Genomic DNA, 26919 nt, shown 5'->3' with positions numbered 1-26919 from the left:
CGCAACAACTGAAACTCATCCAACAAGGATGGACCAGATGGCGCTCTGGACACCTCCTGTACAGGTCATCAACCTGTACTACATCAACCATTTTAGCAGGTCAGGTCTAGCTGATAGTCCCTATGACATGCCTTTTGAACTGGAGTCTAGTCTAGAAAGCCTGTGCTACAATAAATCAGTTATATTTTTATGCTTCTAAATATTTAGAATTACCCCATTAAAGGCAGTAGTATTGCACAGTAAGGGTGCATTAATATAGTAATTTACCTAGGAGTAAGCCTCCTTGGAATTAAGGGGGCTTACTTTTTACTAGTTTTCCATAGAACTAAAAATGGCAAAACTGAGGCTGTCATACTTAGGACTCATGAGGAGGCAAGACTACTTGGAGAAGACAATCATGTTAGGGAAAGTCAAAGGCAGAAGACGGAAGGGAAGACCAATTCTGAGATGGATGGAATCCATAAAGCATGGGCCCTCAAACTACACCCAGGGGCCAGATCCAGCCAGCTATAGCTTGCCATGTGTGCACGTGTGGTGAGGTGCCGGCTTGCTTGCAAGGAGATCATTTTGGACTGGCTTGGAGAAAAGGATCTCCTTGTGAGCAAGCCGGCCCCGAGGCCCCCCGCGCCCCCTGCCCGCACCGCCTTGGCGGTCCCATCCCTGGCACCTTTCAACTGGCCCCCTATTCAAAGAGTTTGAGGACCCCTGCCATAAAGGAAGCCACGGCCTTCAACTTGGAAAAGCTGCATGGAGCTGTCATGAACAGGGCATTCTGGAGGGCTCTAACTGACGGCATGTTACAGCAGCAACCACTCCAGAGTAGACTTATATAACATTGCAATTAACGAGGCGGGAGGGGAGGCTCCGCGGCGGCGCGTCATGTGAGCAGGGCGAGGCGTGCGGAGGAAGCGGCTTGGATCAGCGGGCGGCCATCTCGCGAGACGTTGCTGCCGGGAGGGTGGTGGCCTCTCTGCATAAATTGCCGGGCAAGGCGCGGGCGTGGAGGCAGTCGTCGCGGGGCTCCGGAGGTAGCGTTTGCGTTCTCGCGTGCTGGAGCGGCTCCAGTAGCTCCCCGTCTTCTCGCAGGTGAGTGGTGCCTGCCTGCCGCGCCTTGTCCCTTGGCGCCTGCGGACGGAGAAGCCCCTAATCTCAGCGCCGGAGTGGTTGCCTGGCGGGGGAGGACCTCGGAGGAGCCAAACCGAAAGCGCAGCCCCTCCGGGTGCCGCGGCTGTCAGCGCCGTGGGCTCCCCGGTACCGCCCTTGTTGCTGCGGCGTCCCTTCTGGCTGGGCGGCTTTCCTCTGCTTCTTTTGCACGCTGCCTCGGACGCCCGCGGAGGGCCGGGTGGGTGGGTGGGTGTCCGGAGCTGCAGATCCCCCAGGGGCTCCCTTTTCTGTCGGTGGGTGCGTGCGTGCCCATTAGGACTGGAGACGAAAGCAACAACGGGGAGGTGGTCGAGGTGTCATGGGTTTAGTCCTGCTTAAAGCATGCCCGTGGGAATGAATGAGACTCAGCTTAGACTGGCGCTGCACGCAGTGCCCTCTCTGCCCCACAGCTACAGCCGGACGGTAGCCGGCTTCTTTTCAACCTCCCACTTTGCATGGGAAGCAAAACGCTGGATGGCGAGATGGCTTTTCTGGGAAACATTTGCTTTTACTTCGGAACTGCTCTTGAACCTGCTGACAAGAGACACTCCGGGGCAAAAGGAAATACTTTCTGGAGGAATTTGCTGTCTGGAAGGACGTTCCAGGTGCTTTTGGAAATTCTCGGAAGATGCCAGAGCATGCGTATTTTTAAAGGAAAAAACCTGTAATGTGATGTAGTTGCGTTTCTTCTCAGTGGTTGAGCAGAAACTGAGAGGTGGGAGGCTTTCATATTCACGCACTCGTTTTGATACGAACGATATAAACGATAGGATATCTGTTTGGAACAGAGTTGAATGTATTTGTTGAATAATGTAATTAAATTACACAGCAGTGTAATTACTGCAGTGTAATTAAATTTGAAAGTGTTCCTATATGAACTTACTTAAACAGATTTTGGCCCTTCTAGGCAGACCTCATTTATACTTCCTGTCAATTAAGAGTATGGAGGTGTACTAATTTTCTCAGGTTCATATGTTTTTGCCACATGTAGAGCATCAGTGGTGTCCAAACCTCTAAAATACCCCATATTTGAGATGACGAGAAACAAAGTTGGCACCGGGAGCACAGGAGTCTGTGTAGAAGAAATTTAATCTTATGTATATATTGATAGTTAGATAAATAAAGGCAAACTAGAAAATTGGGTAGATAAGAGAGTATTCATAATCTGTAATACAACATGTTCTGTACCAGATGTATATGGTGCCTAAAACTATGCTTGACCAAATAACGAAGGATTTTTTTTGAGTGTCTGAATATAAAAATCCTGCTTGTTGCTTAGTCTAACTACCAATTAATCATGTAATGCCCTATCCACTGCAGTGTCCATAAAATAATACAATTCTATTGTCTCAGAGTGCTCATTACTTTCTTAATTGATTGGTATGACAGGCAATACTACCTGCCTGATTGACTTTCAGAGGGACATAATTACTTGTTATGGGCTTTCAGAATAAACTAACAAACACCAAGCTGTGATTACTAGGATGATAATTTACAGGTATAGTAGCAGAATACATGGGCACTGAAAAAGATCTTAGGATCCCATATCTGCATTAAATACATTCTACTTGCTTATTTGAAGAATACTCCAGAGTCACTCCCTTGACCATAGAACAGTGATGTGGTTTCATAACACAGACGCTGGTTTTGTCAGCAGAAATATATGACCACACCCTGCTATGTCCTTAGAGGATTTTTGCAGTAGGCTCTTCCCATTATGACTACAAAGAGGATCAGTACAAAGAGAAGATCCCAAACCACGCAGCCTTAATTTTTATTTGTCGCTGGAAAATAATGTAGCATAGAACATGTACAGGAATTCACTGTGAATTCAAGGGATTTGAGTTGCGCACATTCTAGAAACCTGAACCTTAATGTCTTTTCTGAATCTATCTCTATGCACTATCTTAGCATAGACTTAGCCAGGATACAACACCTGCTTCGAATATAAAGTTGTAATTTAAACCTCATTTTCTGAACTCAATACAGCTTTATTTTGGCTAGGTAAATAAGGCAAGTTTTGGACACAAAGGTCAGGGCTTCTAAACTGTATACAATTTAGCCCCTAAAATGTGTCGGTGCCCAGTTCAGTATATGCCTGTATTCTTACTAAATGAACTAGAGTATAGTGCCAGGGATGATAATCTTGAAATCACTAGGTGGTTCAGCAAGCTCTAGGAAAGATTAGATGTCAGACTAAGTTTCAGGCTTTAATTTCCCATTCTATTCTGTGAACAAGATCTTAGTAAAGTCTGAGTTGATTACATTGTAGCAGTTGCATTTTGTCAACAGTTAAATTTTATTTCCAGTCTTACATTTAATGTGTGCTCTTCCTTCCAGATTCTGAAACATTCAAGACCAAAACATGGCAGAAGTGTCAGCTGATGTACAACAGGTAAGTCTGAATAAGCCAAAAAAGTTTTGCCACTTACCCAAAAATATACATTAGCCCATGTACATTAACTGTTCCGTCTTCTGTATACACAGAACGTGGTTTCCAGGGTTGCCAATCTTCCCTTGGTGAGTTCCACCTATGACATGGTCTCCTCTGCTTATGTCAACACGAAAGATAACCATCCCTACCTGAAGTCGGTATGTGAGATTGCAGAGAAAGGAGTGAAGACCATCACTGCAGTGGCCATGACCAGTGCGCTGCCTATCCTCCAAAGGCTGGAACCACAAAGTAAGGCATTCTTTTTTTCTTTTTGGTCGTCAAAATTTTGCTCCCCACCCTGCTAAATTCTTTCTTCTGCTCCGTAAGCTGCTTCCAGTACTTAACTTACGGTGCATGGCTAGCCATGCGTCTTTGAAGGGCACTGTTTCTCAAGCTGTATTCAGCATAAATCAGCTCGATACTTTTGCTGAAGTGCTATTTTTATGCTACAGACTCGTAGGTACCTGGTTCTCATGGGCACATAAGAATTGCTTCTAAGAAAAGAGGCAGAGAAGTATGTGTACTTCCTTACTTTAGTAGCAGTTATTGCATAAAGACAAACAGGAAAACCAAGCTAAACTTTGGGTTAATGTGTGTGTTTCCATTTTGTCTTAATTAGTGTTTGTATATTTGGTTCCTTTGTCTCCAACAAAATAAATCCTAGTTTACTTTGTGCAAATACAATTTTTATTAACTTTTATATCGTGCCTTTGTGCTGCAGTGTTCAAGGTGACTAACAAGGCAAGCAATATAACATCACAACCTAAGTATTTAAAAAACCTAAATACAAATAGAATTAGCTAAATACAAGTTTTTCACAGATTTAAATACAGGAAATACAGTTTTGCACGGGAATGATAAAAGGAAGGGATAGCTTGAAGTGCTCTGAAGTGCTGAATTACTGAAAAAGGTTTGTCTCTAGGTACCTCTCCTAACTTCTAGAGATGGGGCACCTGGAACTGTTACTGAGATTTGCATGTGGACAGGGTGAAAGACATCAGATATGCCTTCAGGTTCTTTGGTTCCAGACTACCTGCCCTATTTAGGGCTTTGCAGCATCAGTAAAATGGCAGATTATTAATTACATTTTTAATGCACCAAATAACCAGTGTTCTTGTGGTGAATTACAAATGGTAAGACAAAAGTGCCATAGAAGCAGTTAAAAAAATACAATTTTACAAATACTGAAAGAATGCAATGCAAATGAACATGGGAATCAAAATTCCCATAAAATATTTTTACTGCCTAGATCCCTACCAATAACTGCTGCAGTCTCAACATGTCTCCCTGCTTGCCTAGCGGAGGCAATTGGCATGAGCTGCAAACAGGCCCAGAAAGGCCAAAGAACTTTGCTTGCTCTCTTTGCATTTCTCCTGCCTGCTTTTTCTCCTGCCATCCCCCCCCCCCCAGATTGTTACCTGTAATATGATTGGTGCACAAATCAGGAAAGCTCAACAGACCAGCAAGCATGCTGGAACTAAAATGTTTTCTCCCCACAAACAGAATATTTTCCCAGCATGTATGTCTTAATAGACATATTAATACGCTGGGGTGCCCACCTCAACACCTCGCTGTTTCCAGTGAGTACAGCAAGCCTGTGAGCAGGTTGAGCTTACAAACGAAATGTATGTAATCAAACCAGTTCCCCCCCAAAATTAATATTCTGAGGACTTGTGCCTAAGGAACTTTGATTTGGAATAGGCTTAAGTCAAAAACCCTCTTGGTGAAACTCAATATGGCTTGACCCTTCACCCACAGCCAAGCTCTGTCTTGCAGTACCCTTTCACCTACTTTCCAAATGACTCAGTTAGAAACTTGGCAGTTCATATCTTGTACTTCCTTGCCTGCACGTCTGCTGGGAAAGAGCCTATTCTTGTAAACTGGCAGTAGGCCAGGAAATGCTTCATCACTTTTGAAAGGGCTCTTTCAGCTTGCAAGTGAGGCAGTCATGATAGACTTTGTCCTCTACAGACCAGAGGAGAATCGTTCCTGTTTTCTAGCCGTAGAAGAAGACATACTAACTTCTGGGTCTGTTTCAGCATTGCAAGGGCTCTCCTTAACGGATCTCAATGTTTTGCAGTTGCTGTTGCCAACAACTATGCTTGTATTGGACTCGATAAAGTTGAAGAGAGGCTACCCATTCTTTATCAACCAACTGATAAAGTAAGTTATTTTGAAGCAGTTTTTTCCTGATTTTTCTGACATTGACTCAGAGCTGAGCAGCATAGGAATAGAAAGGTGCACCCAACTATAACTAGCTCAGAAAAATAGCTGATCGGCTAGCTCTGAAATCTCCTTAATGCTGAGGAGGGTATGCAGTAAGATCTTACCTTACTCAACTCTTAGCATCAGTGTTCACAATGCTTTGCCCAGGAGCTTTATGTCCTCTTCTTGTGTGTGCTTCAAAACTCTCGCAGGACATCTCATTTTGATCATTCTCATCTGTGAATGGAGTGGTTCTGTAGGTGCATACGGACCACTTGTGGCACACATGAAATATTCCAGCTTAACTTGTATGAGCACGGAAACCTTCCCAGTGTGCACACCTTCTTTTGGACCCAGTGGTTACTATATCCCAGACTTTTGTCAAAGCTGAGTATCTCCAAGAGAGTTTGGAGTCTTGGTACACAAAGCCTTTTCTTGTTTCACTCAGCCATGCTTAAGAGGGCACAGTGAAACATGTGAAGAAAGCCAGTGTGGTTTAGTGGTTAAGAGTGTGGTACTCGGGCAATCTGGGTTCTAGTTTCCACTCAGCCATGGAGCTAACTAGCTGGTCACAGATTCTTAGCCCAACCTACCTCACAGTACTGTTAAGATAAAACAGAAAGGAGGGGAATTATGTAACTGCCTTGTGCTCCTTGAAAGGGAAAAAAGTGAGCTATATAAAATAAAATTTAGGCCAACCTAAAGGCCAGATACCGGTGTTTTATCATTAAACAAACTTTGTCAAAATAGTCTTTTGTGTGTATGGGGCGGAGGCCATGTTAACCCTTGTAGAAAACAATCATGAGTTGGCTCAGTTTGCTACACTTGAGACCTTGTTGTAATAACGATGCATGTTCTTGGTTTTTAAGGCAGGCTTAAGGTGAGGTGTATACTACTGTATGTCAGCAATTTTGACTGTGGTGCAAATGTTGCACGTGCCAGATGTGACCACCTCTTTGGAGACATCTGTTTCACAGGGCAAAATCTTTAAAGCAATGATGCCTCTTCTGGGATTTGTTTTCAATGAGCAGTGTAACATACTGCTCAATGAAAACAAACCTGTTTTTGACCTTTCTTTTGTTAGGTCGTTGCTAATGCAGTGGATGCAGTTGTTGGTGCGAGGGATGCTGTAACAACCACTGTGACTGGTGCCAAGGATACTGTTGCACATACCATTAATGGTGTTGTTGACAAGACAAAAGGAGCAGTGCAGGACAGCGTGGAACTGACAAAGTCGGTTGTCAATGGCAGCATTAACACCGTTCTTGGAAGTCGGGTGGTACATCTGGTTACCAGTGGAGTGGATACTGCACTCAGCACATCAGAAACTCTGGTAGACCAGTATCTCCCACTTACAGAAGAAGAATTAGGTAAGTTCTCCTAGAAGGCCAAGTCTGTTGGGCAGTTAATAGGCAGATAAAACTGTTTATGTTATGAAGACTTCAGTATTTGCTGATGAACGGAGGAGAAATACTTTGGGGAATGTTTGTGGCTGGAGTGAATATAAAATATGATAAATGACTTTATTGTTTTTACTAGAATGGTTCCATTCTGTGAAAGCTCAGATTATGGCTGCAAACTTCCTAATATGGGGTTGGGCCAATGGTTAGTCAGCCAGATACTGTAAAGTGCAGCAGCTCTCAAGATTCTGGAATAGGATTTTCAGCAAGCCTTCTCCCCAGAAAGTTGCCCTCCCGCTTAACCTGGGATATTTGTGCAGTGCATGCCATTGGCCATTTAATGACAGCCCCTTTTGAAGTTGCCTGGGGCAGTAATGTGTCTTGATTGCAAAGAGTAAACTTGGAAGTAACAAGCAAGGTGGAAGCATTTGCTGCCTTTAGGTTTGCAAACTATATGTTCCTCTCATTGCTGAACGACGGTTGAAATGGCTTGTTCATTGACTCTGCAGAAAAAGAAGCTACAAAAGTGGAAGGATTTGAAGTTGGAGTTCAGAAGCCAAGTTACTATGTTAGATTAGGATCTTTGTCTTCAAAGGTTCGAGCACGTGCCTACCAACAGGCCTTAAACAAGGTTAGAGATGCTAAGCTCCGAAGCCAAGAAACAATTTCTCAACTCAATTACACTGTTAATCTGGTAAGTGTCTTAATATATTGGATCTGGCTGTCTTGTTTTTCAGGATATTGGTTAGCATTGGTTAGCAGCACTGCTCATCACATCTTGAGTGTCTACCATTTCTCTTCATCTTTATTCTGTCTTTTTTATTCAGGGACATTTGCAAGGCTGGACTGTGGTTCAGGTATTACACAGTTCAAACATACTCAACTAGCCAGCCTCGCCTATTTTGTGTGTACACACACACAACACGAGAACAAATAAAAATGTTCTGTTAAATATCCAGTCATTACAGCCATGGGTATTCTGGCATAAGACAAAGAATCTGAATGAAGTCATTCAACTTTCTTTTACCTTGAAGCAACTTCAAAGGACCATTTAATTGTCCTCCTTTTCCCAAAGATTAAAATGGGGAGGACAAACATTTGCCGAGTACGGCACCTTTCTGCTATACTCAGCAAGGTTTTGCAGCTGAATACAAGCATTCTCCTTCCCCAGATGCTCAGGTTTCACTGCAGAAGGCATTCTTTGTGTGAAGACTGAGCTTGAGAAGACATGAAATAGGATGTTGGAGTGGGTGCAAGTCCTTGCCCCTCACCACTTCACATGCATCTAAGAAAAGCAAAAGGCAGGCAATAAGCTGCATACAAAAGCAGTTTCTCCTGATCTTCCTCACAACAGTAACTGCTGCAGCCCTTCCTTCAGACACAACTAGTAATCTGTTGCCTCTCATTCACATCTCACTTCTCAGTTATGCTGTGCACAGTGCCAGTGGAAGGTAATGCTAAAACTGGCTCAGGTTTTTCAATGAATCTCTCTGCATGTGAGAGCAGCTGTGATGGGAGCTAGTTCTTGTTCTTGCTTTGTTTTATTGTGCAGAAGCTGTCTGGTATGAGCTGAAACCTTGCTGCTATATTGCATATGTGCTAAGCTCTGTAAAAGGCCCTAGTGTACACTATCGGCTTGGTTAACCATTGGCAGATTTGCCACAGTTGGTTGGTCTGAAAGGGAACGTCCTTTGTGGAAGCAACATTCTGAACACTGTGCAGCTGCACTGCAGAGGGTGTTTCCCATTTACAGGCTGCGGCTTAGCATGAAACTTGAATGCAAGCAATAGCTATGAGGGTTAGTGAGCAGGTGCATTATGTTTCTTTCTTGGGAGTTTTCTAGTGGAACATGTGGTAAATAGTTTTTTGTATGAATCCTGCCCTTATGCAATTAGCATTTTCACAACAGTCCTTTAAATGTTTTTCTTTAATGGCTTGGATTTTAATTTCCATGTGCAGAATTTCCTACTCTGAGTAGCTTTCCCACCTCTTCCTCCTGGCTATAGCCTGTTGTGCTCTCAAAAAGCTCCTCCTGAGGAATATTCCAGAACAGCACATGGGATGGTACACAGGACTTGTAGCAGGAAAGGGAAACAGTGAAAATCTGGAGCCCTCCCTTCTCCTTGGACAGTGCCACTTTTGGATCCAAGGGGATAACTTGCAGTTCTCAAAATCCACCTATTGCTATGTATGACATTTCCTCTTCCTAATGCTTTCTGAAAATTTGTTGGGGCTATAGAATGCCTCCCCCTGCCTTGAGTTCTAAAAAGCCAGAACTAGATTTGTACAGCCTGAACAGTTCTGAACATTATTAGGAAAGGCAGTTCTTGTTTTTAAAATCAGGCCCACAAGAATGGAAGTGTAGAGATCCTAGTGCAAATGTGAATATGTATGTTTGTATATTCTAGATTGAATATGCCAGGAAGAATATGAATAGTGCCAACCAAAAACTCCAAGATGCCCAGCAGAAGCTGTATAATTCCTGGACTGAATGGAGGAAAAATACAGGCCAAAATGATGAGGATGACTTGAACAGTGCTGAGGTAGGTCTCTGAACATGCATGCTGAAAATACATGGACATGCATATGGAATCAGTATTTGTGTGCATTTTGGTATTCGGTGTCATCCTGTTCTGCAACTAAATAACAGGGCAGCTAAGTAGGCCAGTGGGTTGAAGTCCATTGTGTGTGGAATCACCTGTTTGCACATGCTGGTGAAGACTGCATGCTTCTAGTGTACATTTGAGCTGAAGAGAAACCAGCATGCTCTGGCTGAGGCCGTAAGGACTTCTTCTGTTCTGGCACCTGCCTACATGCAGAAAGAATTACTTTTTGCAGCAGCCTGACTGAAATAATCAAATAGCTGTTGATGAAGGAGCTGAGATTTGGCCCAAAGGTTCCCAGCTTTGCACCCAAAACATCCTTCTTGCTGGTTGCTGAGGCAGCCCATGGCTGAGCATCCTGAAAGTTCTCTATCAAGGTTGAGAGTATTAACCTCTTGACCCACATAATTACCGCTGTGAGATGGCTGCTGTCCAGGATTGAACTCATAGGCTTAAACTTAGCTCTTGCTACTACTGGGCATTAGCTGCTTCCCTTGCTCAATTCCAGTGGAAGTCAGCTGGCTTGCATAGAGAAAGCCAAACATGTCAAATAGAAAGGCAGTTTCTCCCAGGCCACTTTCGATTCCTCCCAGACCTTTATAGTGTACAGCAGGTATGAGATTAAAGCCAGTTAATACATGCAAAATGACTGAAGAACAACTTGGCATTGCTGTATGAATGGAAGGCCAGGAGAGAGAGGAATTTCATTTCCTGAATGAGAGTGTGGCTAGGCAGGTATTCCCAGCCTGTTCCGTTGGGCACAAGCTTTTATGTTGGAAGAAACACTGGTCAGTGGTTCAGATCCAGACTTGTATCCAGCAGAGTTCTACCAGCACTTAAGGAGAGTAGGGGGGCATTTGTTCCATTCTCCTTTTTCTGTCCTGCAGCTCCAGTATTGCTTCCTATAGTGTTCCTAGAGGATCTGGGGCCCCTCAAACACCATAGGAAATGGCATTGGTGACTTAATGGAGAAAGGGGAGTTGGCAAAAATTGTTCACCTGACTTTCTCCAGCAGGAAGCCTTCGCTGGGTCCTACTTTCCTCAGATCAGAAGTCTATTTGTAGAGAGACACTTTTGGATCCGTCCATAGTGTTGTAAGCTGTCCAGAGGCTTTTTGTGACAGAATGGCATATAAATATTTTAAATAAATAAAAATAGTGTGTTAGTTGAAAAAGGGATGGAGACTTAATCAGGGTGCACAGCAGTGCCCTAACTCAGGTCCATTAAGTTGGTTATACTCTAAATTGGAAATCCTACTTCATGACAAGTGATGCCATGAAGACAATTGGCTAACCAATATTGCTGGCAATAGAATATCAGCTAAGAAATAGTGCGGAGTTCTGAGTACACCTCTTCCCTGAGGGTGTGATTAGAAACGGTGTAGCAAAACAAGCTCATTTTCAAGGCATATTCTTTGTTTCCAGCACATAGAATCACGCACACTGTTGATCGCACGGAACCTGACCCAGCAGCTTCAGACCACCTGCCTCACACTGGTATCAAGCATACAGGGCTTGCCACAGAACATCCAGGACCAGGCCCACCACGTAGGGGAAATGGCAGGAGACGTCTACCGAAGCTTCCGTTCAGCATCCTCTTTCCGTGAAGTGTCTGACAACCTTATTGTCAACAGTAAAGGGCAGCTGAAGAAAATGAAGGAATCGCTGGATGATGTGATGGATTATCTTGTAAACAACACGCCACTCAACTGGCTGGTAGGTCCCTTTTACCCACAATTGGATGGCTCTCAGGATGCTGAGCACAAAGGTGAAAGGGAAAAAGAGACCAGCCAGGAGGACAAACAGCCTGAACCCTGCACAGAATAAATTGCAGCATGGCAAACAATACTCAGTGGCCTGACTTGTAACGAGGTGGCTTAGTTGTGGTAGCTGCAATGTAACCTGTTGGGGGAAAGAAATGACAGGAAAACTTTTTATCTGTTACACTTTCATGGGGACCTTCTCTAACAAAGAACTGTTCTAGAAGCAAAAGGATACACACATGTCTGAGTTGAGCTATTAGAGCTCTGGCTAGAAGGAGTGAATGATGGGAGGTTCCTTAACACTTCTGAACCTCAGCAGATTACATTGGAGAAAATGCCCTGTTCTTGCTTTTTAGATACGCTGTCCTGCCTGTCAAAGTGGCCTTTAAAAAGAACTTGCTTCTTCATGTGTAGAATTTGCTTTTTTCATGTAGTGGGGAGAAAGCAAACTAGTGAATCCAAGGATACTTCTCTGAAAATTTCTGGCTGTGTAATTGAAATTTTGTATCCAGCTTTCTTTGAAAATGCACACACAACTATTTCTTAGATCTGTCTTAAACCAAATTGTCCTAGTACCAAAAAGGCCTTGACCAATGTCGTCACTTTTTCAATGGGGCATGTAACTTAAAGCGTGCAAGAGTTACACATGCTACGACAATTTACATGTCCTTTTCACATTTTTAAGAACACTGTACTAAACACTGTACTGCTCAATAACTCCACTTAAATTACATTTGAGTATTGTGCACTAATACAAGATCCATGCTGTTTGTACACGGGTGTTTAGCCTGTCCTTTTTGTAGTGCCTTGCCTTGTAATTTCACATGTATGCTTTAGTAATAAATGCTTCAGCAGCCAAAGTCTGTCTCTTGAATTGTGTAAACGAAGATTGTTGACACTAAACAAATATTGTGACTTGATGACTGTTGAGCTGGGTCGTCTCTTAAAACTGGATAGAGACAAACTGCTGGCTCACTAATCAGCACCAAACTTTACATGTGAACTGATGGGCTAGATGTTGCTGCTGCATTTGTTTCCTCCTCCCTATCTGCTTCCCAGATACTTGCTGCTTCAGCTTTACCATTCCGGCTTTGTCATTCTAGCTTTTGCTTGCAGCCTGCTTCACTGGGTCAGAGGTTTTCAGCAGGTGGGTTGTGACTTGGCATTGGGTCACCTTGGAGGTCAAACTGAGGCCATAATGCCACCTGTCACGTGGTGCTGATGTCTCATCAGACTTCCAGTAGATCCTGAGTCAGGAGCTGAGAACCGCTGACTTCAGCTGCTGGAGAGCCCCAGTGACTCCTGTCTGTACTTCCTGTTCTGGAGAGGTCAAGTGTAACGCAAACAGAAATCTGTGGTGTTGCTACTGGGAGGCACCTATTTGCTAATCTAACAACTGGACGATAAAGTATGCAAGCCTTCAGAATACCAGTAGTGTTGCCCACATAGGGAGGCTGCATATGACCCTTTAGCAAGCACTGGGTCCCATCAAATCCATTGCCCAAGTGGGACCTGTTCTTTATACCAAGGAGATCTAGTGGTTCCTAGAAGAAGCCCCAAAATGAGCATAAATTCTCATTTCTGGAAGGAGGCAGGTTGGTTTACCTCTTTATGCACGCTGCACTGGCCCACTTTTCTCTGGAAATGAGTGTTTCTCTGCCATTCAAGTCACCCCTTTGTGTTATGCAAGTGGTGGGGCAGCGTGTGCAACAGAACTGGCAGGGCACAGGGGACTTGGTAAGGCTTGAAGGGCCCTGTCAGATGCTGAGCAGAAATAACATGCATTGCAGGAGTGCAGAACCTTTTTTCAACCTGAGTGAAATTCCATTTTGGAGAAGCTCTCAGGCCACAGTCTAATGATGAGTGGGGCTGTAGGGAAAGCAAGGCAAAAATACAAAAAAACCCAAACATCAGTATATTTTAGCTTACTGTTAGCAATTAACTACAGAGTAGGAATTTCAACCTTGTAGAGATAGAAAAAATTCACAAAAGCCAGGAACCACCAAACAATCGGTTGGGTAAAGGTGGTGGGGCCAATCTCAGGACCCCAGGCTGGGTAGCGTGGATTCCCAGACCTAAGCTCCTCTGCTCCAAATCTATTGGGTGAGATGTGAAGTTTCTTCTTGTGTAGAATTCAAGCCCCCAAGGGATAAAGTCTCCATTAATAGAATTGAACAGTAGTAGAACTGTGCATCGCTCACAATTGTATAGTCTTGGATTTCCAATATTTTATGATTTACTTAACGACATGTACTTCTGAAAAATTCCTTAAAACACAAACCACACTAACTACAGCTATAAGCAGTTTTGGATTGCCCAGTATGGGAAATGATGCAGAATGTATAAACTAAGCAAATCAAAGACCTTGATAGGCTAAGGGAAAATGGCCTTTCTAGAGTTGAGCCCTGCTTGCCATCAAAGGATCAGGAATTACATGTAAGCTCATGTATGGACTTGCTCACCCGGCCCTCTTCCCTTCAGGCTGTGAATTCCTCCCTCTGTGTGTCCCTAGTGTTGCATGAGTATTACCTGCTTGGAAAAAAATGACACGTGTACATCTTGAAAACCTTGATTTAAAGCTGCATTCTAAGTTTAGGATTGAACCTGGTTCCAGTGCGAGTTCAGCTGCACAGCAAGTGTAGAAGTAGGTAGAGTGAGGCGTTTGCTTCTGCTCACAAATAGTCCAATTATATGGCTATCAAGAAACACTATTGAAGACAATGCTATTGACAGAATTGCTAACTTTCTCCTTTCTAAAGATTTTGATTGAATACTACTGAGAGAAGATGCTACAATTTGTTTTCTGAAATTTAGAAAATTTTTGTAACAGTACCTTAAGTCCCAGAGCTGACTTTAAAAAACAGCCAACCAAGCCCCTAACACATACTCCTTAATTGGTTATCTAAGTTTTTCTTGCACTTTAAATGTTTGCTACAGGAATTTATTCCTGAGTAGCAGTACAGAACTTAAAACATTAAGATTTCTGGAGATTTTTAAAATCAGTAGAGCATGAAGACAGCATGAAAACAGAGAAGACTCGAGGTTCAAAAGGATCAGCCTTGGTTCTTTGTTTGCTTAACCAGGAAGTGTCATGCCAGCCTCAAAGACCCTGGCCCAAGGTATTGCCTGCCTCTCTTTCCAAGATGTGAGCACATGGAAAAGGCCATTGGAAGAGGAAGAGGATATTTGGGCAGGTTCATACAGGATGGCACCAGGCTGAATACAAAGAAACAGAAACAGAGCAAGTCAGAAGGGGTCTCCTGAGCCATCTAGTCTGACCCCCAGCTCCAGCTGGCTCCACTCATGACATGCCTACCATGTGCACATCCAGCCTGTCCTTAAACACCCTCACCGATGGGGCTTCAACCACCTCCCATGGAAGCCCATTCCACACCCTCAGGGTCCTAACTTCCTGGCATCCAAATTGAACCTTGGTTCCTTGAGCATGGCTCCTTTGGAATGTGTCCTGCCCTCCACTGCAGGGGGAAAAATTAACTCGACAAGGGACACTTGACTGCTTTTACTTCTAGTTAAAAGCACATACTACCCTTGCTACTGCAGGCAGTGCCATGGCAGCCATTTACAAAGAAAGTGGACAGATTTCAAATAGTTCAAAACAAGTGGTTAAGCCTGTGTTTACCCTCTCTTCATCCTTATATTTTCATAAGTAATAACTTGGTACCTGTGAGATATAAAATATTATTATTATTATTATTATTATTATTATTATTATTAACATTTCTATGCCGCCCCTTGCCGAAACCTCGGGGCGGCTTACAACATGATAAAATACATTGAAATACAATAGTACATAATAAATTACCATTAAATACAAAAATACATTGATTTACAAATATAAAATTAAAATTATCAGTATAAAATAAAAATATAGGAGGAGAAAGAGAAGGAAGAAGAAGTTGCCCTGGCCAGATCATATGTTTTAACAATTGAAATGATGTTTAAATAAAAAGGTCTTTACCTGGCGCCGAAAAACCAGTAACGACGGTGCCAGGCGGACCTCTTTGGGGAGTGAATTCCATAGGATTATTTGATGCCCAAAATGAATGTGTGTTGCAAATCCAAGCTTAGAATTTCTGTTGAAAACATTCTTGTGAACTCTGCTGCTTTTTCTTTAACAAGGTCTAGTCTGAACTTCATAAATGCATGGCTCTTTCCAAAGAGAACAATTTAACCTTGTTGTGGCAAGTAACTGCAACCTTGGTGATATAGTACTTGGATGATGCATGTAAAAATACTGGCTGGAAGATGGATAAGACATGTTTGGGAAAGCTCCAGCAAAAGAATTAGTAACATAAGACTTCTCTAAACACAACACATCCAGCTACGTCTTTGTCAGATTCACCAAGAGCATGTACAGAGTATCAATACTACTTTGGTTAGAGAAAGGCTACAGTGGTCAAGAAAAGATGCCTGGAAGGTAGGAGAGGAAGGGGAAGACTATCTACAGCCTTCCTTTAAAGGAAGTCAAACAATTTTATGGAACAGGGTAGAGATGAGGAAACCTGTAGCCCTCTGGATGTTGAGCTCTAGCTTCCATCTCTGCCCATTGGCCTTGCTTGTTGGGGCTGATGGGAGCTGGAATCCTACAAGATGTAGATGGCCACTTGTTCCCTACTCCTGAAACATGCTTTTTTCCAGGGTAGGGTTGTATATCTCCATGTGCCCGCCATATGTTCATAATGCCTGAAAAGTCTTCAACAATTTAAACATATTTTAATACAACTTATACCAGGGATAAGATTGGGTACCATCTGGCTTTACTAGGAACTAGCAAATATGAAGGAGATACCATGACTACTACAAAATTATGTGCAAACCACTATTTAGGACCTTTTGAGCTCAGGTTCAGGCACAGGTCTGATGGATTATGGTGGTTCCACTAATGGATCCAGGATAGGCTCAGTTTAGGAAACAAAAATTAACTTTGAACCAGAAATCTGTCAGCTTTTCTTCCTTCAGGGTTTGATTATCCTTTAAATTTGGTTCAAGCATTTCTCCTGGCATGTTTTAACCAAATACCCTTTTCTAGTTATTAAAATGCGTAACTTGAGTGGAGTTGAGATTTATTTCTTCTCTATTTTATCCTTAATCAAACCAACGTTTCCTGTTAATTGCATTAGGCTGGACACACACCCCTCTTAGGTGGGTAGAACTCATTCTGTTAGCCCAGGAATGGGGATCTACATCCATCCCAAGAGCTGACATCAATTTCAGAGAAGCTCATTTCAATTTCAGATGGGGGTGGGGTATCCCAGGGATTGATGGTGCCAAAGTAAAAGGAACACGGGAAAAGATTCAGGGCTTTAAAAAGTGCCAGAATCCTGCAGTTGAAAGCCCTTACTGCCAACATTTCAACCATCTAGAATGTGAAATACCATGGTGTCTGGCTGTGAGGCCACCAGATGAAACATAGCCGGAAGAAAGATGGTGGGGTCAGGAGAAGGGGCCAGGCCACCTGGGAAACATTGGCTGGGGCAGATTTGGCTCCAGGGTTCCCCAGTGAAGGTTTAGGCCTTTGCATTCTGAGCAGAATGATCAAAACTTGTGCCCAACAGCTATGAGAGCCAGTGTGGTGTAGTGGTTGAAAGCGCAGGACTGAGACTCAGGCAATCTGGGTTCTAGTCCCACTCAGCCATGGAGCCCACTGGGTGACTTTGGGCCAGCCACAGGCTCTCAGCCCAACCTACCTCACAGGGTTGCTGTTGTGGGGATAAGGTTGAGAGCAGGAGGAGGAGGAGGATGTAAGCCGCTTTGAGTTCTTTGTACGAACAAGGCTATAAATCTAATAAATAAATGGATCTAAGGGCCATGGGAGACAATTGAGGTCACATTACAACTTGAACAAACCTTCTGTTAAAAGCCCCTCTGTGATAGTGTTCTTATACTTAATATTAAAAGGTGAGTTGCTATTTCTTTTCTTTGCAATATTTAAAACATATTAAAATTATCAGAGTCCCCCTACCTACCATGTCAGCCAGCTGGGAAAAAATGGAGATTAAGTAGAAACCTGTCAAGTTCATAGGTTTTCAGCTATGGATAATTTTAATGTATTTTAAAACCATGAAATGTGGGACAGTACCTACTTTCCTTTCATTGCACTGTTAATTGCTGGGTAAATAAGTTAGAAATGTTTTCATCAGATAGGGAGTCTTTCCCAGCATTTGCCTGTTGTCCTCTTTGAAACATCTTCCATAAAATAGAAGAGCTATAACACAGTAATGTTATTTCTTCCCACTTTATTTCCAGAGTCTTTAATGAGTAATATGATTATAGATACCTAGTTGTCTTCTGCACATATGAGCAATGTACACAATGTAGCTAAACCTCCAGATGTGTCTTCATTTTGGCATTGTGTGGGCACATGTGTACATTCCATTAGGCTTCAAAATAAACAAGCTACAGTATGTCTTCAAACAGGTCACGGTGGAGTACGCATTTTGATGCAGAATAAATCTTGCTGCTGAAAAAGGTGAAGAACTAGATCAAGCTCTGAACCATGCCTTCAAAAATCAATTCCTATATAAGCTTCAGCCCAGGTGTGCAGAACCTCAGGTCGGAGGGCCCTCCTGGGATCCCAGTCTAGTCCTCTAGATTTCCCAAGTGGCCATACGACTTTCCCCAACCCCTGATAATTTGGTGCTTTTTCAGCTTTTCTCCAGTCCCTCCCCCACTTTGAAAAGCAGCAATGACTCTCTTAAGACTTATTTACTGTATGTATGAGCTTTACTGTCCATGGGGTTTTCCCATGGACGCAAAAGGAGAAGGGGGCGGCAGAGGATGAGGTGGCTGGATGGAGTCACTGCAGCAGTCGGTGTGAGCTTAGGTGGACTCCGGGGGATGGCGGAAGACAGGAGAGCCTGGAGGACTGTTGTCCATGGGGTTGTGATGGGTCGGCAATGACTAGGCAACTAACATAACATATGAGCTTTACATTGAAATAGGCTAATATTTTGGCACATCGCTTTTTTTGCTTTTGGCTCCATCCACCTTTGGAATTTGGCTCCCAAAAGGTTTTTAAATGGATTTTGGCCCTTGGACTAAAAGAAGCTCTGCACCCCAGTTTTAAGCAGGAACAGAAAACTCCCCATTTATTTAATAATTGCATACGTTCCAAAATGTGATTGTAGCACATAGGAATCTGAAATATTTTTGCAGGCCTGAACAGCAACAGTTGAAGTTAGGATAGTACTTTGACATCCAGAATCTTAACTGATGTGTGTAAGCTGATCCTACCCATGTTTATCCTGAAGTAGGTGCCATTGATTTAATGGATTCTACATCCAAATAAATAAACATTTATTTAATGTCTTCTAGTAGTCATAGGTGACATGGGGGTGCACGTAGGCAGGTAAACATCTAGCATAGGTACCAGAGACGAGGAGTTCCCACCTCCCAGCATCTAATATAGAAATGCAGTGGGCTGCTGAAAGGATGGATGGAGTTCTTTGCCTCCTTTTAGCCAGCCCCTAACAATTCCTAACTTAGAAAATGGTTTTGGCAGAGTAGCTATTTTACTGGCCTTCTTTATAGACCTTAGTCATGATGAGCCATTGACTCTAATGTTTTGAAAATGAATCATTTTGGCTGACTCAGTTTGTCCCAACTGTTGTGATGCTACAGTGGGCCTGACTTATTTGAAATGAAATTTAAGCCACATACAGATGTTGTATCCACAACAAATAAGGGATCTCTGCTGCTGAGTTGGTCTGCAATGAAGAAGTGAAGACACCAAACATATGGCATCTCTTTGGGATTGTTTCTTGTAAATACACCTTCTGCTGGAATAATTTAAACATGTAACCCATGTCTCCAAGGCTTGTTAAGGAATCTCAAAAGCCAAATAATTTCCTCAAGAAATTCATATACAGACTCTAAGATCTGCATAAAAAACCAGATTTAGAGCTTAATACTCTCCCTTAAAGAACCACCCTTCCTTAAATTCCCTGTCCAGCATATTCTACCAGTTACTCTCATTCTGCAGCTTGACTGCCTCTTTTTATTGTCATTCCATTAAACTGAGGTTTTGTGACTCAGCCCCTTCCAGCCATAACTTCTCACAGCTCAGGAAAAGCAGAAAGCACACACCTACTGTTACTTGAGAGAAACCAGCTTTTCTCAGATTGGCTACTCCATTATTGTAAAAGGGCAGGCATGTGAGGGAAACTGATTCTCCTGAACTCACCTCTTTTATGAAGAGTCCAGCTTCAGAGAAAAAGAACCACGGTAGGTGGGACAATGTGGACCAGTGTAGCTTGGCCTTGCTGGTCTAGACTGGGTGTGAGGAACCATTGGCTCCCTGATGGTGGACTGGAGTGTAACTCCCATCATTCCTGACACTAGCTCAACTGGCTGAGGCTGATGGGAACTGGAGGACATCTTCACCTGGTGCACTGTTATGATTCTAGTATTGGTGCCAGCATTCCTGTGTTTGATTCCCACATAGGCCCATGGGCAGAAGAATGGGCAGACCTTAAATGAGGACCATAGTTCAGTGCTGGAGAAAATAATTTGCCTACATCTTTAGGTAGGGCTAAGAAGACCCTGGACAGGCATTGCTGATCCATGTAAATAGAACTGAGCTAGGTAGACCAGTATTCATAGAACAAGCAAGGCAGTTCTCTATGTCAGAATTAAACAAATTGGGAAAGTTGGGACTGGCTTCAGACAAACACAAATTTCTTTTTTCCCCTTCAGTATGAAACCTACAATGGACAGAATATTCCCCTCCACCCCTGCCCCCATTACTTCAATTACCCATGAGAACATTTTCATCAGATCTTTTTGAGAAGTGTGCAATATAGCCTGAAGTACTTGAGCCTGCCTAAACTTGGAAGCTAGGCAGGGTCAGCCTGATTGAAATCTGGATGGGTGACTTAATGTTGTGAACTGCCCAGAGAGTTTCAGCTATGGCAGTACAGAAATGTAATACTAATGATATCTTGTATCGAGAAACAGAGAGGAGGTAGGGCAGTTAGTGTGGGATGCCATGTGCTTAATACTCTGGGAAATGTTTCAAATTTAGCCTTCAAATTTATCTGAATTTCTTTCTCTGCAGGTTCCGGATTTCACCATTACAGACTTGTCTTCGGAATCTGATGAGATACCAGACATCTTGGCTTTGGATGAAGATGGGGAGCTGGATTATTCACGTGTAAATGGTCCAATCAGCACAGGACAAAGAGCTGAATAGACACTGAGCACAAAAAAACTGTTCTTTCAGATATATACACATATACATTTCTCCATATACATTTTTGCTAACTTACCCTCTTGCTGTATGAATCAAAATAATCTAGCTCTTGGAGACTACAGGTTTGTTTATACCACTTTTGTTTCATTTAGGTACATTAACATTCTGACTTTTTATGATTGTTGTGGGACAGATGCTAGCTAAACATTTTAGCATGGGTTACAGACCATTTTGTCCTTCAGGTCAATTAACTAGTCTTAAAGATTCTTTAAGACTACTGAATATCACAAATTTGGCCAGCAACAGCTTTAGAAACAGCAGCCCTGCTATACTATCTGAAACTGTCTCTAAGAAGATTTGCTGCATGAAGTTTCCTTCTTTGTTTCCTCTGTAAAACTCTTCTGGTACTGCTTCATCTTCACTTGCTGGGGAGAAAAACAAACTAAGAACTGAATGTTCCTTATCTCTTGTGGTTTTGCTGTAAAGCATCTGAGTGACTGCATGCACTAAGTTTTTAAAGTTTTCTCTCTTCTCTTCTGATGATCTGATGCTTCAGCAAAGCACTGAACACATTCTTGCTCAAGTAATAATGCGAGTCTGGGGTCCATCATTTCAGATTGCATATGGAACTTTGTATCATTGCGCTTCCATTTGAAGCAATTCTCCACACACAGAAAACATGTGCCAGGAAGGAGGTTTGACTACAACTCTTCCATATATAATTGTGCATGTGAAAGGACATATATGGAGCATTCAGTCGTGTGAGCCCCCATCAGCAGTCAGAAGTGATACAACCAGGCTTCAGCTTTGCCATCTTGGTTACAATTTGGTTTGCCTTCCTGAACTCTAGCTGTTTTGGACTCCTATTCCCATCAACCTTAGCCAGAGTCAGGATCCAGGAGTTGGTCAAAACACCTGGACTGCAGCAAGTTGGGGAAAGCTGTATTAAGCATAAATGCATGTGTTGAAGAGAACATAAGAGCAAAAAATAGAGTTCAATGCAACTTTATGAAATGCAAACCGGAAAACTAGGAACAGAAGGAGGGAGGGGGAAGTGAGAGGAGACATCTGTAGTTGAGGTCATGTGGAAGTGTAAAAGAGAAGAACGAACATGAATAAGAATCAGAAAGCTACATCATGAAGAAATCTTCCAGTTCAGCACAAGTTTACTTAAACACAGGGTTTGTATAGTTGCTGTAGTTTGCAAACAAGCAGATCCTGTATTTCTTGATCCAAGCCAGAAGCTTAAGGGAGAACTCATATTAGCAACTAGAAATGAAGTATCTGACTCACTTGATTGGATGCTATAATTGAAAGCCTGCACCATTTAAATTTGCATTTTATTTGAATGAGCCTTTAACATCATGGGCAGTTCTGTTTGCATTTGCTGTGGGGATGCTATGGTGCTAATTTTATAAATTAGGTGCACAGATCTGGAATAAAGATGTAATCTGGCTTCCTCTGTAGCATGAGATAGCACACCCTTATGGTAACTTTAATATTTTAAGAACTAGTCACTGAAATGCCTTGGAAATAAAGTTTGAACAATATAAACTGATGGCTGATGTTTTGCTTTGGTTTCACTGAACTCCCTCCTTCTTAGAAAACAGGAAGTGATAGAATGATAGATATGTGCTCTGTTTGAGAAATGATTATATTCCATTTGAAATGCACCCAATCCTACTGCTATGAATGTATGACTTAAGAAGATCCCGTTTATGAATGAGCAAACCCAGAAGTTCTGCCTTGCCCCTGAGCAGCATGTAGGCAAGCAAGAAGAGGAAAGGAGGAAGGAAGGGAAAATAGGGAGGGAAGGAGGGAGGGGGAAAAAGCAGCACGATCCAACTTACATACAAATTTAACTTAAAGTTGAACTCAGGAATGGAACGCTTTCTTAACCCGGGGACTGGGTGTATTTTGGCATAAGACTATTTTAGGATTAAGGCCTAGTGCAGCCTTCCCAAACCTGCTGTTCTTTCTTTATTAATTTCATTTTATACCATCCAGTAGCCAAATAGCCCAACTCCTTAACTGTGCCACCTTCAAACTGCTGATGTAGGAAAGCTAGTTTTGAATGTTCTAACCTTAAAAGACACTCTGCAAGTTATTTAAAAATGCACATTTTCTAGCCCCACTCATTCCTTGGCAGTTCTATCTTCTACTTGTTATATGGAAATCAGTTCCAAAATATGACATAATGGGGACATGGTAAGAACTAAGAATTTCATATCTTTCCTAATAAAGGAATTCCCCAACTGTGGTTTTGGGAGGTTCTTTTTTTTTCTTTGTGGGGAAAAGAATCTTCATTTTGTTTTTCCATTTTTCACTGTCAGTTCTTTTGTTGCCAAAACATCATCCACACAGAAAAAAAAATAGCAGGAAGCTTGTGGGCAGCCTTAAGGTATGTGGAAGTACAAAACACGCACACTCTCTCTCTATTCTAAATGAGGGGGGGAAGCTGGAAAGATGCTGAAAAGAGAACCTGGAGCAAATAGATGGCTCTCCAGTCTCGGGCTGCACCAACTAAGACAGTGTTCTTTAACATGGTACCTGCAGATGTGCACTACCAATTCTCATATTCCCCGAGACCAGGGGTCAGCAATCCGCGGCTCTGGAACCACACGTGGCTCTTTCATCCTTCTGCTGCGGCTTCCTGTCGCTCAAAATTTGCGACACATCTGCCAATGTGCAACACCCACTGGCACGTGATTTATTGAGCTTTTCGACCCCCGGTAGGCCAACCATGGATAAATCCAAGAAAAGAAAAGTTTCAGAAGAAAACAGAATGTTTAATGTAAGTGGGCAGATTCATTTGCTTTCACTGCTGATGAGACTGGTTTACCAGTATGCTTAATATGTGGTGAGAAATTGGCAAACAACAAGTCAAATGTTGCAAGACATTTCCAGAATGAACACACAGCCTTTGCTGAAAAATATCTGGATGGAGATGAGAGAAAAAAAGCCATTTCGGAACTGATGCGGAAGGTTGATCTGAGCAAAAATCATTTCAAGAAGTGGATGAAGCCCGCAAATTCAACTGCATATGCTAGTTTTGTGGCCGTTCAGGAAATAGTCAGGCACGGGAAGCCGCTCACAGATGGAGATTATATAAAAGAATCATTCATTGATTTCATAAATGCAACACACTGTAGTTTTTTATACATAGCATAAAGGTAAACAACAATATATGCAGTGCTATCTTCATTTTAGATGTCAAAAGGGTTTTGTGGCACCCGGTGTTTTCTTCTGTGCGGGAACCGGGTCCAAATGGCTCTTAGAGTGTTTAAGGTTGCCGGCCCCTGGCCCAGACAGTTCAAGGCACCAGTTTGAGGAAAGCTGATCTTGGGTATCAGATCAGATGCTTCATCTATTGACTAGGGAACTTGAGCACCATCTAAAGACTGGGATCACCATTGCAGCCTGAACATGCTTCCCAGCCTGGGTAGATGACAAGACTGGTCCACAAGAAGGAACAGCTGGTGCTTTTTCAACGTCCAGAAGAAAGAAATGCTGATTCACATTTGTGACATTTCTCAATGCAGCCATGCATATGAGTGCCAGGCACTATTTTATTTGTCTGGTAATTCATATAAAATAGTCACAAAATCAACAAATACAACATGAGCTACAAAACCTTGCATAAAGTTATGCCAGTGCTGTTTCAAAATTGATGAAAAAGCTTGTAGGCTTCACAAAGTATGAAACAAAACATATTAAAATGTTTATTGGACCTTGTAGTGTTTTGAAAGACTGAAAACAAGCTTTTAAGATGTGTATTTTGTTGTTACATTTTTATGGCAGTGTTTTATGTTTGTTTTATTGGTAGATTTGTCTTTAATTTTGCTGCGATTAATATTTTTACTCTAAGCTGTTTTGAGCTTGATTTTTTTCAAGAAAGGCGGAATGAAAATGTGCAAATTTACAAGCAAAGCTGCATGTGCTCCTATCCAGAACAGTGACTGAGTGACAGCACAACTCAGCTTTGAGAAAAGAGCATTGAAGATATGCAAAAATGTATTTCAGCTTCTCAAATCATCAAATTTATGTCCTGTTTTCAACCCTAAACATGAGCAGGAATGCAAGTCTTAGGACTTCCTAAACTTGTGTCCATATCCAAAAGTATACATTTCGCAAATGTACAAGTACCTACTTTACACATGTGCACATCCCCTTAAAATCCACATGTTCCTACTTTAGCCGTGAGAAAAATGCACATTTTTACTGGGAATAATCTATGTTGTTAAAAGTGCCATTTTCCTCTGACTGAAAATGTACATTTTCCCTCATGGCAGGTGGGAGATGCATTCAGGAACACAAACAAGGTAAACTAAAGTTTGAGGAAGAATCTGCAGAATCTCAACAACTTCAAACATTCTATGTTTGCTTATCTCTTCTTACAACACCCATGATTCTTCACCATTAGCTATACTGGTGAGAAAAGTTTCTAGCTGGGTGTAATGTAAGCCGTCCTGCGTGCTTCCATGGAAGGATGGGATATAAAGGCTTGCAATTAAGAAATAAATACATACATAAAAATACTAAAGATTCATAAACAGTAGACCTGTTCCAAAAGGAGAATTGGTGGTACCAAATTTAATAAAATACTTTAATACTTTTCAGATAGCTCAAGCTGTTAAATGGTTAAAAATAAATAATACCCTTGATTGGACTCAAAAGCATTTGGGGAAGCTAATTTTGTTGTTGTTTATTGATAGGTGTTATGTCCCATGGTTTTACAGATGAGATTAGAGACCAGTTGGTATCATAGAACAAATTTTATTGCTTGCACAAAGACCAGCACAATCTCACAAGGGTGGGATTGAGTGCCGGCCCCTCGTAGAGAGGTAGCAGAATTTTTATACCCGGTTACACAAAAAAAAAAGGAAAATCGTTTCTTGGCAGCATAAAGCAAGCTAGCATGATTTACAGAAGCGAGAGGATTTGCAGCTCTGATACAAAAAAGCGGAGCGACCTTGCAGTTTGTCTAACTTCTGATAACAGCAGTGAAGCTCTGCAGCTGGTCTATCTCCTGATAAGAGCGGGGAGGCTCTGCAGCCGGTCTATCCTTTTAAGTTTTTACCCCTTTGATGAAACTTGCCTATTGTGCTGACCCCAATACACAACTGATAGCCTCCTGCCAGGTGGGTGGGGCCCAACAATAGGTACCAAATCCCCAAGGAATATAGTTAAAATATACAACCACTATGGAAATGATATAGATATGAAATAAAGATATGAAATTCTTAGTTCCTCCCATATCTCCATTATGCCCCATTTTGGAACATCCCAAATTCAATTTTCAAGATAAACATGGGCAATATCAGTCATAGAAAGAAATTGGGATTTATATACTTTGAGATTATTTATAAGTGAAAAACCAATTTCTATACAACACGTAAAACCACTCAGATAAGAACCAGTTGGTTCCAATTAATTCAGATTTAAAACTGGCAACATGCATGCATAATAAGGGTTCAATAAGTGTGCTTACAAGACTTGAAATTTTTCGTGCTGAAGAGTTTAGTTGTTTTTTTTAAGAGTTTAGTCTTCCTATACTTGAGGAAAGATATGGTAACAGCATGGGGACCAAGATAACTTGGGAAAGAACGCTAACTACTAGTATGCCAGGAGTTGTGGGCAAGAATATGGTTGTCTATAAGTCTGCACTGGCCAGGTCGAAGGACATTATATTCAGGACATTATATTCATTGGTGCCACTTTTTGCCCCAGAAAATTACATTAATGAGCTTTCCAAAATGTGTTGCAACAACTGTGGCTAAGGGGGTTATTTGATCAGATGTGGATCTTCTATCTGAAGATCAAGCCAGTCTGGCATGGAGTAGGAGAAGAACTGAATGATGCCACAAGATAACTCCTAATGGGATTTTATTGCTGTTTTAATTGTTTACTGGGGAGCATGGGGGGGGGGGTTGCATTATAAAGAACTATTGGCAACACTTGCAGGAGTTCCAAGAACCAGGGTTGCCAGGGCTTGGAAAAAATGCCCAAGGACTCTCATTTCAGAGCTACCATGACAGAATATGGGCAGTGTTAAAGGTAGAGAAACTAACCAGTTGCTTCTGTGCAACTAGAGGGGAAAGATAGTTTTTTATTTGGCCAGGGTGGCTTGTTTTATATTGTATGTTTTATATTATATATTT

The 26919-nt window shown here is 42.2% G+C and overlaps 1 protein-coding gene across 2 annotated transcripts; it reads left to right on the top strand.

Annotated features, from left to right (window-relative positions):
* The first annotated feature begins 980 nt into the window (after positions 1–980).
* On the top strand, positions 981–22312 carry PLIN2 (perilipin 2). 2 transcript variants are annotated; one of them, XM_044427604.1, is made up of 9 exons: positions 981–1086; positions 3484–3538; positions 3631–3826; positions 5658–5740; positions 6867–7152; positions 7692–7876; positions 9591–9725; positions 11210–11500; positions 20624–22312. In XM_044427604.1, exons 2-9 carry the CDS (start codon positions 3509–3511, stop codon positions 20756–20758), a joined length of 1341 nt encoding a protein of 446 aa, XP_044283539.1. In that variant the 5' UTR covers positions 981–1086; positions 3484–3508; the 3' UTR covers positions 20759–22312. The 2 variants fall into 2 exon arrangements, with proteins under 2 accessions (XP_044283539.1, XP_044283540.1); XM_044427605.1 differs by lacking the exon at positions 20624–22312 and having other exon boundaries at positions 982–1086; positions 11210–12407.
* The last annotated feature ends 4607 nt before the right edge of the window (positions 22313–26919 follow it).

This window comes from Varanus komodoensis, unplaced genomic scaffold (genome assembly GCF_004798865.1).
Source record: "Varanus komodoensis strain SLA01 unplaced genomic scaffold, ASM479886v1 scaffold19, whole genome shotgun sequence".
NCBI lineage: Eukaryota > Metazoa > Chordata > Lepidosauria > Squamata > Varanidae > Varanus > Varanus komodoensis.
This window is presented reverse-complemented; position numbering and strand designations above follow the sequence as displayed.